At 40.2% G+C, this 16,390-nt stretch overlaps 1 protein-coding gene across 2 annotated transcripts; it reads left to right on the forward strand.

Annotated features, from left to right (window-relative positions):
• The first annotated feature begins 2,657 nt into the window (after positions 1-2,657).
• Positions 2,658-16,289, forward strand: dnajb2 (DnaJ heat shock protein family (Hsp40) member B2). 2 transcript variants are annotated; one of them, XM_030080672.1, is made up of 11 exons: positions 2,658-3,010; positions 4,356-4,452; positions 4,693-4,802; positions 5,142-5,195; positions 5,550-5,672; positions 6,612-6,719; positions 7,434-7,566; positions 7,715-7,785; positions 9,282-9,593; positions 15,315-15,388; positions 15,945-16,289. In XM_030080672.1, exons 2-10 carry the CDS (start codon positions 4,388-4,390, stop codon positions 15,341-15,343), a joined length of 1,005 nt encoding a protein of 334 aa, XP_029936532.1. In that variant the 5' UTR covers positions 2,658-3,010; positions 4,356-4,387; the 3' UTR covers positions 15,344-15,388; positions 15,945-16,289. The 2 variants fall into 2 exon arrangements, with proteins under 2 accessions (XP_029936532.1, XP_029936533.1); XM_030080673.1 differs by having other exon boundaries at positions 2,683-2,723.
• Positions 16,290-16,390: the final 101 nt, after the last annotated feature.

Raw genomic sequence — 16,390 nt, forward strand, 5'->3', positions numbered from 1 at the left:
CATCATCATCATCATCATCATCATCATCATCATTATTATATTAGTAGCAGTAGTGGTAGTAGTAGTAGAAGTAGTAGTGGTGGTGATGGTGGTATTGGTGGTGCAAGCCTTTTTTATTTATAATATTAGAATGATTATGATGATTGGTATGATTAGTACCATGATTAGTGCTTTTTTTGTTCCATAGAAAGAGGTGTATATTTAATCCCTAAATGTTTTTTGTTAATTTAAGGCTTTGTAACAATATACAGCAAACTACTTAATGAATGAATAATTTACTCCTTAATGCTTAAAGTCGTACTGTCATTAACCCCACAATGAATTTGAAATTGAGTTAAACTGACTCAAACCCCACAGCAAATTAACTGTAATTCAGTGTTCCCCATGAAAAATTACCTTGATGTTTCCCCTACACTCCTCAAGCTGTGGTGCAGTCCCACAAGGACATTTCATCACTTGTCCACAATAGACAGACAAAACAAACAATTACAGGGAAATTACAGTACAACTGCTCACATATCATACAACACATATCCAACTGAGACTAATAGTGAGACTGGGACTAAGAGCAAACCTGAGACCAAATCCTGTATGTACCCTGCCTCTTCATGTCAAAATGGCTGCTGTGGGGATCGTGTATTGAAATCACAAGAAAGTTCAATAACAAAGTCAGAACTGACTGACATTTGCTGAAAGACTTTCTTTTGATTTTCTCTCAACAGAGCAGTGGTTTGTTCCAAACAGCACTAACAAGCCAACTGTGTTTCACTGAACATAATTTACAATTTAATTTCATTTGAGCATTTTTGAGGTTGGCAATTCACTCCTCACTATATCTTGGCTCTTGTACTGAACTACTTGCACTAACCACCAGAGAATGATTTCTTTGACTTACAGCAACTATGTTTCACTTTGTTCACTTTTATTTTGTGGATTATTTAGTTTCAGTGTGTCGGTGTCCTCTTTTCTTTTTTGAATTCTAAACTATAACAAAGATCACGTGTAAATGCTTTTGTGAAACATAACAAACAAACAAACAAACAGAAACTCTAATGTTTATTTTAAATGCCCTTTTTATTTTTACTGAAGTAGTTTTTTTCCAACAGTATCTCTACCACAGTGGGATATTTTGGTCTATCAACTGCATGGGATCCTAACTGGTCACTTACACCCCCAAGCTCTGCTGTACTGCTCCCCCATGTGGCTGACAGCTGCACTTACAAATATGCTGGAGCGTAAACATGCTGTTTGTCTGTTAAAAAAAAAAAAAGAAAGAAAGAAAAAAAAGAAAAAGAGAAAAAAAAAGAACAACACACACGCTCAAACACACACACACACACACACACACACACACACTACCACAATGCATAGTCACGTATGCAGATAATTCCAGTTATTATCGTCATCATAATTGTAACATGTGTGTGTGTGTGCGCGCGCGCGCGTTTTCTAATGATACCCACTGCCTCATATGAGGAAACCACGGGAATCACACTGAGGCAGCCTATCTTCACACTGCAGATGTCTGTTGTTGTCCATGAAAATATCATGGCTCTTCTTTTTACAACTTTCTTACCCAAATGAAGCAAAACTTGTATAGAGGGCAAATAATTAGTTCCTAAATGCACACAATACAAATGGCGCAAACATGCCGATTTACGTTTGAGTGAAGAAAAAAGTCTCACTCCTGAAGATTCCGCCCCCCTCATTTTTGAAAAACTGGCTTTGCCTCTGCAGCCTCTTTCTCTTCTTCGTCTCTCAGTAAGAAAACGCAATCATCCTCAAGGGGGCGCCAGCAGTTCAGATAAAATCTTACACTAGTAGAGCACAAACATAAAACTGTTGAAACGATTCACGTTAATACAGAGTCAAAGCCAGAGGAGTTTTGGATTTTTGGAAATAATTTATTAATACTAGATCATACTCAGTTTTAAGCTTTAGACTAGGCCAACATAGGCCTACACATATGAGTGCCTTTATTGGCTTCATTGATGTTATTGGTGACAATCTCAACTGGAAAACCACTTGACCGGTGCAGCCTATTTTTACAGGGACTTTTACTTTGTTATTAGTAATGCGTATATCGTGAGGTAATGCTTTGTGGTGTTGTCATGCTGTCATCATCTGCTGCATCGGGTGTTGTCATTTACTATATTAATAATCCAAAGATGATTTCCATAACATGCTTTTGAACACCCTGCCCACAGTTTGTTTGTGGTATTTAATAGTGAATTTACAGTGATCTTGATGGTGTGTTTTCCTCTTCTATTGTATCACTATAATATCTTGCAGTTATTCTCTGGATACAGTTTATAACATTATTTTGTATGCTGGCCTGTATGTAGCCTATGTTGAATGCCATGTAGGGCTATTCTTTTTCAGTGAATTACCTTTATTGTAAATTAAATGATTTTGAATACAGTTCAGTTGAACAGAAGCGAATATTTCGTCTATTGTACACATGCTGATCCTAAATAGGCCATTCTAGCGTAATCCGTAATTTACACCCAGTCAGCAGAAGGTTGAAATGGTTAGTTTTACAGGATAAGCCATATTATCACAGAGCAACAGGCAGACATGAGGGGCGGGTGTGGTGACGTTTCCAAACACTGGCATGTTCTAGACTAGACCATGGACTAGACGCTCTATTTTTTTCTCTCAGCTGATGGTGACGTAGCGCGGCCAGCTTAAGCGAGGAGAAGGACGAAGGAGCTGACTGTCAGGTTAGATGATCCAGGGGGACAGGCCTCAGAGGCAAGACGGCAAACACCTCGCCGCGGTGTTTTGTTTTACCAGCCTATATATACATTTACAGCCTGTATATATATTTGTTTCGGGGCGGTGTAGTATGATTGTGTAGCAGAGGAGGGGGGCTTGTTTGTGCGACTGTCACGAAGAGCGGGGAGGCGCATTCCGGAGGCACTACTACAATAACACTAATTCATTCTCGCTCCAGTCTCTGGAACAGGCGATCACACCGCCCACTGCTTTCTGCCAAAAGCTTCAAACGGTAGGTTCATAATACATGTGAAGCGATAACTTGTCAGTGTAGTTCTTGAATGGCGTTACAGCTCCCAGTTGTGGACTGCAGAGCAATCTGTTTGTATTTTAGATGCGCGGCTTTACCATATTTGGAAATGTTGTTTTTCCACCAAACTATAAAATCTTAGTTGTTTAAAGAAAAGACATATAGGCTACACATTACACAATGGCCGCGGGCGCGCGTGTGCCCATCTGCGTGCATGTGCCTCTGTCTGTGTATAAGTTTGTCCATGTGTCACAGCAGCAGCTGTCAGATGCCATGACGGAGCGCCCAAGTTGGAAATAACATACACTAATACCGCATGTCCCCGCACAGTGCGAGTGGCCGGCTGCTCCTGGGTGGACAGAGCCTGGTTTGGTTGGGTTTAGTTTAGCACAGTTTGGAATTCCCCCCTGGCCCTGAAACTGTCGCAGTCCGCTAATGAGATTGGCATGAGGGTTTGAATGCTGACACAGGGCTACTCTGATTGTGGCCAGCTTACTGGAACAACTGGGACTATTTCTAGAAAGCTGGTTCCAGTTCTGACAGTTTTATAGTCCTGTCATAAGAATATCAGCCCAAATATGGCATGAATATATGTTTGATTCGTGGGTCTGCCTCTTGATGATGCACAGTATAGCTGCACAAAGAAGTATTTACTCATCCCTGACTTTGAATATTATATTTTGTTGACCAAGAAATGCCATAAAAATGTCTGAGATATCAGGTAGTTAGCCATTAGTGTATTTTGAAATATTTTTGAACAAAATAATTAGTAAAATGTCAATGAGAGTACATTTAAGCAAATCAAAGGATGAGGGCAATAAAATATTTAATTAGCTTATGATGGTGCCACACAACCACTGAATAGAGTGGGGTCTTTAATGCAGAGTGAGAAACACTAAACTCTCCACTTTTATTCAATACACAAAAAAGGGAAGGATGCAACCCATGTTCTTTATTTACTTTATTGGCTAGTCAGAATAAGCAACTTTGTTTAGATATGGCCTTGCTTGTAGTCAAGAGGGTTAGGTAGCCAACTATGTGACTACATTATTGTTGTTTATCATTTTTGTCTTAGGTAAATATCAAACATCCTGCAGTCCAGCTCCCTTTTAGAGGATTTTTGCAACATAGCATGGTTTATATATGAACCAGGACTTTCCAAACTTTCCCAGTATAATTAAAAAATAACAGAACTCAGAACACTTTTACTGTCCAATCAGAGGAGAGAACTCAACAGCGGTGTGTAAGAATTTGAAAGATAATTTTGTTGTATTTTCCCTCGAAATGCATTGATGTTTTTTGCTGTTGCTCTTGCTGTTGCTGTTAGAAGTGGTGCGGCGAGGAGAGGAGCCCAGCGACATGGTGGACTACTATGAAGTCCTGGCAGTGCCCAGAACAGCCACTCAGGATGACATCAAGAAGGCGTGCGTATACTAGGGGTCTCCTGGACTTTTACACCAGGCCATTGGCTGTCTATGTATTTATCCATATTTCCCTTTAGTGGGAAAAAAGCTGCTTTTAAAATATTTTTTTGCAATATTACTTTTGCACTTTTTTAGATTGTAATATATAATGTGTGTGTGTGTGTGTGTGTGTGTGTGTGTGTGTGTGTGTGTGTGTGTGTGTGTGTGTGTCAATTTTTATGTCTGTGTTTGTGTGTTCAGGTACAGGAAGCAGGCCCTGAGATGGCATCCAGACAAAAACCCAGACAATAAGGAGGAAGCAGAGAGAAAGTTCAAAGAAGTGGCCGAAGCCTATGAAGTCCTGTCTGACAGTAAGTTAGCACAGCGTGTATGTATATGTCTGTGTGTGTAACTGTGTGTGTGTGTGTGTCAGAGAGTTGTATTGATTCCTATAAGGCTAACAATATACAGTGCAACTTCCATGCAATTAGTTGCATGTTGTAACTTTTGCAAATGTCAAAACATTTTTACTTTTGCTGTGTTACCAAACCCACATGGATCATTCGAAGTGGTGATGCAAACACACTTGATCATTTTCATTGGATGGAAATATTTATTTGAGTGGAATGAAGTTGCATGAAAATTTGATATGTAACGTCGGTCCAAGATCTGATTCCATCACTGAGACATACTCTGTTCCTGTCCAACAGAGAGTAAACGTGAAGCATATGACAACTTTGGAAATGCCAGAAAGCGACACAGAGGTAAAAAAAAAAAAAAAGAAAGAAAGAAAGAAAGAAAAAAAAGACAGACACTGTCACTGTACAGCAATGACAGTACCTCATGACACATGAAAAACAGTGGCTTTTATCACATTGATAAATTAATTAATTGACTAAGCATGCTTGTGTTTTATCTCCTGTCACTTTTTTCCTGTCCATCACTCTTCCTTTGGCTGTTGTTGCTTCCCTTACATCTCTTCTTCTCTCATTCACTCTTTGCTCCCCTCCATTCTCTTTCTCCCCCTTTCCTGTATCCTGTGTCTTCCTGTGTCTTCCCTGTCCCCTCTTTTCACACCACGATGATCATCATCATCATCGGCACTATTCATCTCCCAGGTTCCCCCAGCTCTCCAACAGATTTTTCATCAGATTTCCCAGAGTTCACCTTCACATTCCGCAGCCCAGACGAAGTGTTCAGGGAATTCTTCGGGGGTCAGGATCCCTTCGCTAGCTTCTTTGGTAAGTGCGGCACAAGATGTATTTGGGACTTGACAGTGAATACTATTACAAAGGAATGACTCTTATACAGTATCACGTCAGTTAAATAAGACTGTTCTGAATTTGATAGGGCCTTTTTGGACAAACACTAAGGACCTCGAGGGGTCTAACGGGCCTATTTGGCAAATTAATGATGCATCAGGCCATTCATTCATTTATAGAGCAAGAGTTACAAATAGAGGTCTTCAAAATAGAAGATGCTCTTGCTTAACCTTTAGGCCTTGTTCAGACTGCAGGCAAATTCGATTTGTTTCTCAAATCAGACCTTTAAGACAGACCGTCAACACTGTTATTAGCAAGTGATCAGATGGGATTTGCTTGGTCCAGACATCACCAACCTATCTGCACAGGTTGCCATGGTAACAACGTAGGGATCATTCTCTACATGCTGGAGATGGAGATCCATCATCTCGCCCTCCAAACAAACAAGTCGTGGTGCTGAACATCTCCATCGCAGTAGACAAATTCAGCGATGGAGAAGGCTGATATTAATCAATGTATCCATGGTAACAGCAGCCGCTATCATGAACTTCTGTCACTTGGAACTGACATTGTTGTTGTGTGTCGCGTTGCAGGTGACATAACTATAAATCCTGTTTGAGTGTCCAGAGCGTCCAGACTGAGACGCATCTGTACAAATCTGATTGGAATCGCCATCTCCAGATGTGGTTTGGGCCTGATTTGTAAAAAGCACATTCTGTGTGTTTTTTCTGCTGTCCAGACTTTCTATAATCAATCTGGATACAATACAAAAAAAAAAAAAAAAACAGATTTGGGCTGAGTAAGGCCTAAGTTAACTTCATTAGTAGTTCTCATAACAACTCATTGTGACATTTTGCCTGTCAGTAAGATATGACTTATTATGCTCCCTATGATTATGTCTCTCTCCCACTCTTTCAGATGACTTCTCATCATTTGGGGGGATGCATGGTCATGGTTTCCACAGCCACCAGAGCTCCTCTTCTCGCCTGGGCCCCAGTCGGTTCTTCTCCTTCCCCTCAACAGGAGGTAAACAGTTGCATATCAATAATGTCACATGAAGAATATTGCTGTCTAATTAGGCTTGTTCTCATGGCACACTGTACTGTGAGTACCCTGTTAGATATAATACCTCTGAAAATCTGCATCATGCTTTCACGTGATATCAGTGTGGAAGTTGGGGCACAGGTTCAATTCCCTGTGAAAATCCCCTCCAGGAGACAGGCAAATTACACAACACAAGCAACAGGGAAATGTAAATAAAAAGTAATGGAGAGAAGCTTACAGGCTCTGTCTTATACAGTTCTGGTAAAGTTTGTTTACACAATGCTTTTAACAAAATGGATTGTCATGACGAGATTTTACAGAGAAAAGACACAAAAATAGACAAAAGGATAGTAAACACAGATACAGAACAAGCACATCTCAGACATCAAGATTTGGAGGCCGAGTGTTGTCTTGTATGTTTGTTTTCTAATCTCCCCCTACTGTTGTAACCCTCATATGAAGAAGACACATTTTAAAACCTACTACATCTAAGCTCTGCCCTTATTGAAACTGAACTGCAGTACATACACTATGCGGCAAAAACACATTAGTAATAACACAGCAGCAGTATCTTTGCAAAGAAGATAAAATCAAGTAATAATACACAAAGATAACACAATTCTCTCCTCTTTTCTCTTTTCTTCTCTTCTGTTCTCTTCTCTTCTGTTCTCTTCTCTTTTCTTCTCTTCTCTGTAGCTGAGTTTACCTCTTTCTCCTCCTCCCTGGGTGGTCTGGATGGGCTGAGCAGCATGGGAGGAGGGATGGGTAACTTCAAATCCATTTCCACCTCCACTCGCATTGTTAATGGCAAGCGTACCACCACCAAAAAGTATGTAATATCTTTCGTAGCAAAATCAGATAAGTTGGGAAACATAATATTTGCCTCTACATTTGATGACTTATTTTAGCTCAGATTTTATTATTATGTACTGTATATCTAATACTAATGTTTGTCTATGTATGTGTCTTGCTTATAGGATAAAGGAGAATGGACAGGAGAGAACAGAGATTGAGGAGGATGGGGTTCTAAAGACTGTCCTTATTAATGGTAAAAACGCTCACCCTAAATAGTGGAATAAAAAAGTGGATCGCAAATATGGATTTGTCTACAAATGTTTGCCAGCCTTTCTTCAAATTAGTGTTGTCACAATATCCTAAATTTCAATTCTAATGTTGCCATTTCAAAACACTGAATTCAGTAGTGGATATCTTGATAAATATTATCACTAAATGTAATTCTACTAGCTGAAATTACGCTTCAGTGTCACATCCTGAGGATGTTTACATGTAGACAGCATATGGATGGTGTAAGAAGAAGCACTGGAATAGCCACAGTAGGAGTCAAACTGCTGAAAACACGGCAATAATGTCAAACAATCCATCACTCAAACTGAATCCAGTTAAACTGGTTGATAAAACTGGTAGCATGAGAAAAATATGGGAAAAATGTGGAAACATTAAGCTTATAGAACCAATGAGGTTAACATTTTTTATGAAGCAGCAAATATAAGAATTATAACATGCATCAATGTAATGTAATTACTAAATCAGAGAGAGAGAGGGAGAGAGAGAGAGAGAGAGAGAGAGAGAGAGACTGCAAGTTTCACCTAGAGTAGAGACAGAGACATTGGAGTGTTGGGAGTACTGAGTAACAGGAGCTGCAACACCAGCATGTTCACTCACCTCCACACAGCAGCAACAGACACTTAAAGAGACATTTTCAAACCCCAGTTATTCATTCAGTTATATGGCTCCGATATTATTTTTGCATATGACATAATTACAGAAGTCCAGACCTCTGTGTCCTCATGGATGGCTACGGTCATGTCTGCATACATACAGATTTTTGATTACAGGCAAAATTGCAGCCGTCAATAAAATAACCATGGAGACTGTGTTTTTGGTGCAATGTATTTCATGGGCCAACAACAGCGATAGCATAGGTCCAAGACATCGAAAAAATGACACATCAAAACGACACGAATGTAGCACTGAATGACACTTCCTTTGCTCAATAATCTGTAGTGGTGAGGCATTTAAGGTGCCATAAGGACACTTTTTTGTGGACAAATTTGTACCGGTATTATCATGAACCATATCATATGGCACAGCCCTAAGCGGGGCAGCAATGTGATAATCTGGAGTCTCTTAAGAAAATTATGAGATTTGGCAGTTATTTACTACTGCTATGTTAAAATTCTAATCTGATAGGACATGCTTAGTAAATAATTTCTGAAATGATGTTCATGATAAGCTGCCTCTGAAGATTTTTAGCTATTCAAACACACTTTTTTAATTAACATGAATATTAACAAAGTTGATATTGTGGCATGAACAACAATTTACCGGTGAACTGATGGCACAGTGGTAAACCTGCTACACCTTCTGAACATCAATTCTAAAATCCAGTGTCTGGATTTGAACTTCAGAGTGAGAATTGTGGTATTTTGACAACACTTTTTCAAACTCTCTTGCCTGTGTATTTCTGCGTATGTGTGTATGTTTATGTACTTGGGCACACCTTCATCACTGTGTTTTCTCTAGGCGTGGAGGATGAGATGGCCCTCGCCCTGGAGCTAAGCCGACGAGAGCAACAGCCCCATCAATCACCTCCTAAAGCACGCCTCCAACAATCCAGATCGCCCGCTGAGCCCGACAGATCACGCCTCAATGCTCATTCTTCAGCCACACAACGGTCATTTAGCTCTGCCCCTTACTTCCACTACGGAGGGGTGGGGGGAGGCAGTGAGGATGATGAAGACGATGAAGATCTACAGATGGCATTGGCATGCAGCCTGTCAGAAATGGAGGCCCAGCAGAGAGCAGCTGCAACCACGGCAACCGACTTCATCTCAGGTGCTGGGGGTGGGATCAGAGTCTTGATTGACAGAACTGGGGACCGTAGAGGAGTTGGGGTTATCAAGGCTAAAAACCAAAGTGGGGCTGATAGCACAAAAGTTGGAAAACAGGAGAGAGGTGATCAGGCGCAGTTTGAGAGTGAGATTAAGGGGAAAAAAGGCTCAAGGCCTGGAGGTAAGTTGGGGGAGCAGGGGGAGGTAGTTGTCAGTCAATCTGGGGAGCGTGCTGAGGGTAGCTCCTCATTTCTAGGGTCATCCACCACTGCCAATACTATGCCTTTAAACCAGTACAATGACGAAAGTGAACCTGCTGTAAAAAACGATGATGATCGTGTGAAAAAGAAAAAGAAGTGTGGCTGTATTGTGTGCTGAGAGAGAGAGAGAGAGAGAGTGTGTGTGTGTGTGTGTGTGTGTGTGTGTGTGTGTGTGTATGGGAGGGTGGCTGGATGATATGCATTCTCCATCATTATACTTACCTCAGTTTTTCTGCCTGCAGCCTTGTAATTTGCTTGTCTGACTCGTAATATGGGGCAGTGCCTCAAGTAATCACAAGGCCTTCATATAATCATCACATCTCTAACCTATGGAAGGAAATAGTGAGTCAGCTTTGACAGCGAAGGTCTTAACAGTGTGGTGACTTTGCTGGTTTTCCTTGTTGCATTGCCAAATCCACATATTTCCACACGCTGCCTAAATACCCAGAAGCTGAGATTGTTTTGTTTTTGTGCATGCTAGACAATATGGAGCATTGTCTCTGAATGTATATTTGCCAAAAATAGAGTTTGTTGAGACTGCAGAGTGGGACGTGATTTTAGAGGGATTTAAATGTAGCAAACCTGAGTGTATTTGATATAAGTGAGTCAAATCCAGTGCAGAGGGGTGATTCCCTTGGTCCAAAGGTTTGTATGCATGTGTGTGTCCATGTCAGTATGTGTGCTTTTGGGTCAGTTCAGACCTTGCTGTGGAATTTTCTCGTACAGACTCGGTCCTTGTTCTCCCTGGCAAAGGGAATGTGTCAGACTTATGTAATAGTAGAGTTGTTCAGTTGCCCAGCTCAGTGTTGGCAAAACAATAGATGAAAATCCAAATTAGGTCACAGGTCTTTGTCTAGTGAATCACATCATGGCAAGAATATTAATTTTATTTAATAATCCTCATTCCCTGGTCGAGACTAAACTTTTCATTATAGATATAGAGCAGAGTCTCTGTGGAGCACATACTGGCAGAATACTGTAAAGTGAGAACATGTCTTAAACCTATACCTTCATAATATTTCACATATCACTGCTAATGTCAATTTACCTGTACTATATTGGCTCTTATGCTGTATTTTTACAATATCTTAATGCAAAATGAGCTATGACCCCCAGATTTGAGTGCCTTTGAGAGAGGAAACCCCGCCAAGTGCAAACTGCTAATTTGGCAGTAGTTTGCTTTGGTTAAGGGTCTACCAATTTTTGACCTAGAATTTAGATGAAAGTGTTTGGCGAAAGCACTTTATAGAGTTAGAACAAGAGGCTTTGTGCAAGCAAAGCTCACTATAGAGCAATCCTTAGCAGGGTATTATGATTGTTGGGAAAGCACAGTGACATAGAAATTATGATTCAAACCTTTTATATTTCTGATCCTTTTGGTGCCTTTGTGGGTCTGTTTACACTGCTTTACAATGCTTAACAGTGCCACTGCGAATGTGCCAACTCAGAAAAAGAAAGTCTGTATTAGTGAGGCCATGTATTTTTGTCAACATTCAGTGCCAAATGAGCTTAGTAGAGTTTGGGAGTTTCCTTTGGTTTTCCTGGAGGTTTAATGCACCTATCGGTGGCAGTTTGTGGGCAGCCATTTTGCATCCCACACTGTGTGTATCGAGTTAAATAATCATATGGATGCAAAATAGGGCCACATGCCAAAAAGCTCAGTCCATTAAAGTATTAGATGTATTTGTTGAAGGTGCCCTTGTTTACTAAAGAGGGACCAGTTTCTCTGCTTGTTGCAGCTATAAGCAGAGGGAAAATTGCAGAGTGTTAGGGAATGAACCTGTTGGTTCAGATGGGTGTTGCCCCCTAAGAAGCTCCACACACTTTACTGATTGTTGTAGAATTAAGTTCCCAAGTGTGATTGTGCACAGTAACCATCAGTGGGTGGAAATTATTTTCAGATTAAATAAGAGTTAAAAACTGAAAACAAGCCTCAATCAATGCTTATGATCAATGTTTCAAGGTACAGTTCACCCGAATATACAAAAGCTCTATCCATCCAGATAATTTCTGTGTGATTTGGTGAGGTTTCCATTCTGCCACACAGAACGCTGGAAAACAAGGAGAATACAAGGTGAATAGTTTGTCGGCATTCTTCGGCAGGAAATAGTTGCCAACAAATCTCTTTGCCCCCGAGGAATCTCGATTATGTCGAATGTTTTGATAATGATAATGGGAAGAGCAGTTGCTATTGAGTTTTGGGTGAACTGTTCCTTTAAGTCCCCGCGACCCTTACGGATAAGCGGTGTGGAAAATGAATGAATGGATGAATGTTCCTTTAAGTGCACTGAAAGCACCTGGATGCGAAAAGATTTTGTACTTGATACAAAGCAGTGATGTTAAATTTTTATAAGCTGTCATCCAGTTACAAGTAGTGGTTTCAAATGACCAGGTCGGATTTCTGGACAGTGTCTCCGTGAATCTGCAGCTACATGGGCTTGTGTTGGCTTTTAGCCATGAAGCAGTGGAGACCCCATCAACAAATAGCACCCCATCTTCCATTAAATGGTTACAGGTGCAAAAATACATTTATTTACAGTATATATTGAAGGCCTGCAGCCAAAATACCTGTGCACAGCCTGGTAATGTGAATAAAAAAAAAACCTTTTGTGCCCCAGTGCTGTTGTGGAAAGCTGCTCAGCTCATCTCGGTAATGTGAGAAAGGTGAATGTGTGTGTTTGTGTTATGTAGAGACAGAGGGAGAGAGCATGTGCATGAGTAATTGTGTGTGTGTGTGTGTGTGTGTGTGTGTGAGAGAGAGAGAGAGAGAGAGGGTTAGACAAACCCTTCGACCCCACTGAATGTTGAGTAAAGGTTACCATGGCATTGCTGGATAGAACCCAAACTGTCAGCCGCGCTACACACGTAAACACACACGCATACGCACACACACACACACACACACACACACACACACACACACACGCAAACAATGGAACACTAACAACTGTCTGAATGAATGACTGTTTTCAATGGAATAGATGATATAATGTGAGTTTATGATATCACTGGGAGTACATCTTACACAGGACAGTGAAACGAATGACACCAATTAAAGCTTTGATGATAGTGGATGTGGAAACACATGTCTCCTGACAACGAGATACAGGAGGAGTTAACTGAAATATAGAAAAAATCACTCTCTTCATAGCAAAGCTGTGAAAGGATTTGTTTTTGAATACTGCTGAGAACAGCAGGAGGACATGCCAAGATGTAAAACTGTTAAAAAAAAAATACTGCAAGTAATATGTTTTAAACTTTTGCTCTGACAAAGTTACTTATACTCTTTATTTTTTGTTTTCCTTCTGTGGCTGTATAAGGACTCGAGGAAGTTAAGGAATCCAAATGAGCATCTTACAGGCAGCGTCCCTTTTCTGTGCTGTTACTATACCATTTACAGACCCAGCTAAATTATCATTTGAAATGGTTTTCATACATCTTTTCACAGGGGCTTGATTTAGCTGGCATGGCATGCACATTTTTTTTTTTTTTTTTTGCAGTCACTTCGATAGATAACCATCATCACTGGCCAAAAAAAAAAAAAAAAAAAATCAAGCACTCCTGAAGTTACAGAGCGCACAGATATTTTAAATCACTTCAAATGAATTTGGCTTTGGTCTGCCTATTCAAGAGACATTTATCAGTTTGTCTTTCCAAACTTTCATGGCTGTGTTGCGATAGAGCAAGGGAGTGTGTGTGTGTGTGTGTGTGAGAGTGTGTGTGACAGAGAGAGAGAGAGAGAGACAGAGAGAAAGAGAGAAAGAGAGAGAGACAGAGAGAGAGAGGTTCTGTGAGAAGTATATTTCAGCGTGTTATAAATGTACTACATTGACTTGCCTTGTGTTATTGTCTTTTTTTCTCTCAGATTGTTAAAAGGGAAATAACAAATAAAATTTCACCCAAAAGAGGAGTTGGGATATTTGATTTTTTTATGTGGCAGAAAAATGTGTTATTTTTATGCATTTCCCATAATTGATAGCATTTTCTGTTAATTTCGTGTAACAATAATAATAATATTAATAATGATAGGGGAAAAGAATAACAGGGGAAAACAGACTTCTACTGCCATGCTGCCTGTCCTGTTTCATCCTAAACGAACTCTGCAGGGTCTCTGTTCTCTCTGGATCTCTAACAGCTCTAGACGCTGTTTTGAGGCAATGTAGATGAGTTATTGAAATAACAATAATGGCAAACAGAACTCATTCCCTCTTCTTCATTCACTGATAATACTTTTGTTTCCCCCACTGTCCACACTCACTTATTTCCATTTGTTCATCACCAGCCTCGCTAGAGCCATATGGAGCGTTTACATTGCCTCAAAAATGTGCCCATCAGTTGCTGCCAGTTGATCATTTGAAGCCTGTCTGTCTCTTGTCTCCACCTCTCTGTCTGCAGGCCTCTCCTCTCAGCTCCTCTGTACAGTTGTAGGCCAAACCAGTTTGAGTTGATCAGCTTGTGAGATCATCTAGCTCACAAGTCAACTTTAGCAGTACTAGAACTGCATTTTCAACATATTTTTCTCGTGAGCAAAACTTTATCAGGTAGTCAAAGCTATTTGTTTTTAGTATTTTGAGCCTACCTTACATCAAAAGGCTTTTGTAATATTTTTGCTCCAGGATAATCTCTGCAACAAAGACTGAATCATGACCCAACAGTGGAGGTCCATGCTTTGAAAAACATCGCTCTCAACAGCAGGCTGGTCACCCGTCAGTCATGCTTTTGTGAGAATAATTTCCTAAAATTATTTTGGAACTAACAAAAAGCAGGAGTTTTTTTTTCTCAAAAAATCAGCAGTGAAGAGATCAAATCTGGGCTAAAACCAGCTTCTCTTTTCCTGAGTTCATCCAGCTGAAGATCTTCAAACAGTGATGTGGAGCACAAAATTAATTCTACCTGTTTCCAATTCAAACTCTCGTTTCAAGAAGCTGTGACACCAATGTGCTATGTAGAGATAAACCTTATTTGAAAATATTGTCACTAGGAGAATTCTTAAAATCAAACTGAAAAGACCTAAAAGTGAAGGGAAAATGTGAGCACCACAACTTGTGAGACCAGAGACTAACACAGAATATTATTTTGGCACACAGATTTCATAATGTTTTTGAACATTCCTCATTTTCACATGCTCATTGCTGCTTTAGTTCACATTTTTTTCATCTTTTTATCCCTTGTCGGTATCACCTTTTACCACCTTAACAGTTCGTCACACCCATGGAGCCAGTCTATGGCCACACCTTGAGCACTGTCATGCTATGGTCTTTTTTTCTTTTCTTTTCTTTTTTTTTTTTTTTTTTTTTTTTTTTTTTACCTCAGAAAGACTAGAAAAGGCCTTTATCACAGAAAGACAATGTAACAACTGCACAGGTGAAAAACACCATATTAATGGAATTTAAGCTGCAAAATGTTTTCTTTTTTTTTTTCTTCAGTGGTGTTGTCTGTCTTACACTTCCTGCTTCCTGTTTCAGACTCAGACTTCCAGGCCTTCACAGGCTAACCTGATTGCCTCATGCTGCTCTGTGCCCTAACCGCTGCCCCCGAGGTAAAGACCCAGTCTGAGCTGCCAGCACCAACCAGTCTGTCAGTCACTCTTCTCCTCAAGCTCCTTCTAGATCAGAGGATGTCCAAAGGCTCAAAGCAACACCTCATTTTGGAATTTGGAGTAACATTTGTAGTATCGTGGTGTGTCGCTGCCCCTTTTAACTATCCCACTCTCCCCTGAAGTGATGCTGACTTGTTTTAATATTATTTCTATTAATTTGATGGCACATGCACCAACCAAGATGGCAAAAAGACCAGTACATATCAAACCAATGTACACCATATTTGTTATAATAACAACCAAGAGCAGAGCTGTGTAATTTCAGTCATTGTTAACATTTATTTTTAAAGTAATATGTCAGCATCCAATACTTTGTACCTGGAAAGAGTAAAAATATGTGTGTGTCTACTTGTGAAACCCCATATGTTGTTTATTTTTGTTTGCCATCGATTTCTAGAAGAGGTTCATTATTTACAGGCAGCTGTTTGTGATGTGCTTCATTGCAGCTCTTGCTGTGGTCATGCTGATGCTTATACTTGTATATCTGCCCCTACAGGTCAAAGGTCAAATCCTCCATGATGCACTTGTCTCTCTGCCCACCTGGCTTCTACCTGCTGAATGACACTTTAAAAAGTTTTATTTGAAAATGAAAAAAAAGAAGAAGAAGAAAAAACAATTCGCAGATACATGATGTATTTTTTATGTGTGTGTGTGTGTGTGCGCGCGCGCGCGCGTGCATGTGTGTGTGCGTGTGTGCATGTGTGTGTGCGTGTGTGTGCGTGTGTGTGTGTGTGTGTGTGTAGGTCATACTGGAAAGAGAGACTGGAATCTTTTCTTTTGCAAACTCATGAAAGCAACAGTTTTGATCATCTCTGCATTAAATGATGATGTTTCAACTACATTTTAACTAGTTTTGTTCTGGAGAAACAGGTCACACACAGGATCAATACCATAGAATTGTGTGAGAAATCATTTTGTACAGAAACTACCTGGTGAAGAGAA

The sequence above is a fragment of the Myripristis murdjan genome, chromosome 21 (assembly GCF_902150065.1).
Source record: "Myripristis murdjan chromosome 21, fMyrMur1.1, whole genome shotgun sequence".
Taxonomy (NCBI): domain Eukaryota; kingdom Metazoa; phylum Chordata; class Actinopteri; order Holocentriformes; family Holocentridae; genus Myripristis; species Myripristis murdjan.

Excerpts from the sequence above, each read along its gene's own strand:
- dnajb2 (XM_030080672.1), top strand. The coding sequence starts at position 4,388 with ATGGTGGACTACTATGAAGTCCTGGCAGTGCCCAGAACAGCCACTCAG. Across the intron at positions 7,567-7,714 it reads AAGCGTACCACCACCAAAAA|GATAAAGGAGAATGGACAGG; the intron begins GTATGTAATATC and ends TCTTGCTTATAG. Across the intron at positions 9,594-15,314 it reads GGCAACCGACTTCATCTCAG|ACTCAGACTTCCAGGCCTTC; the intron begins GTGCTGGGGGTG and ends TTCCTGTTTCAG.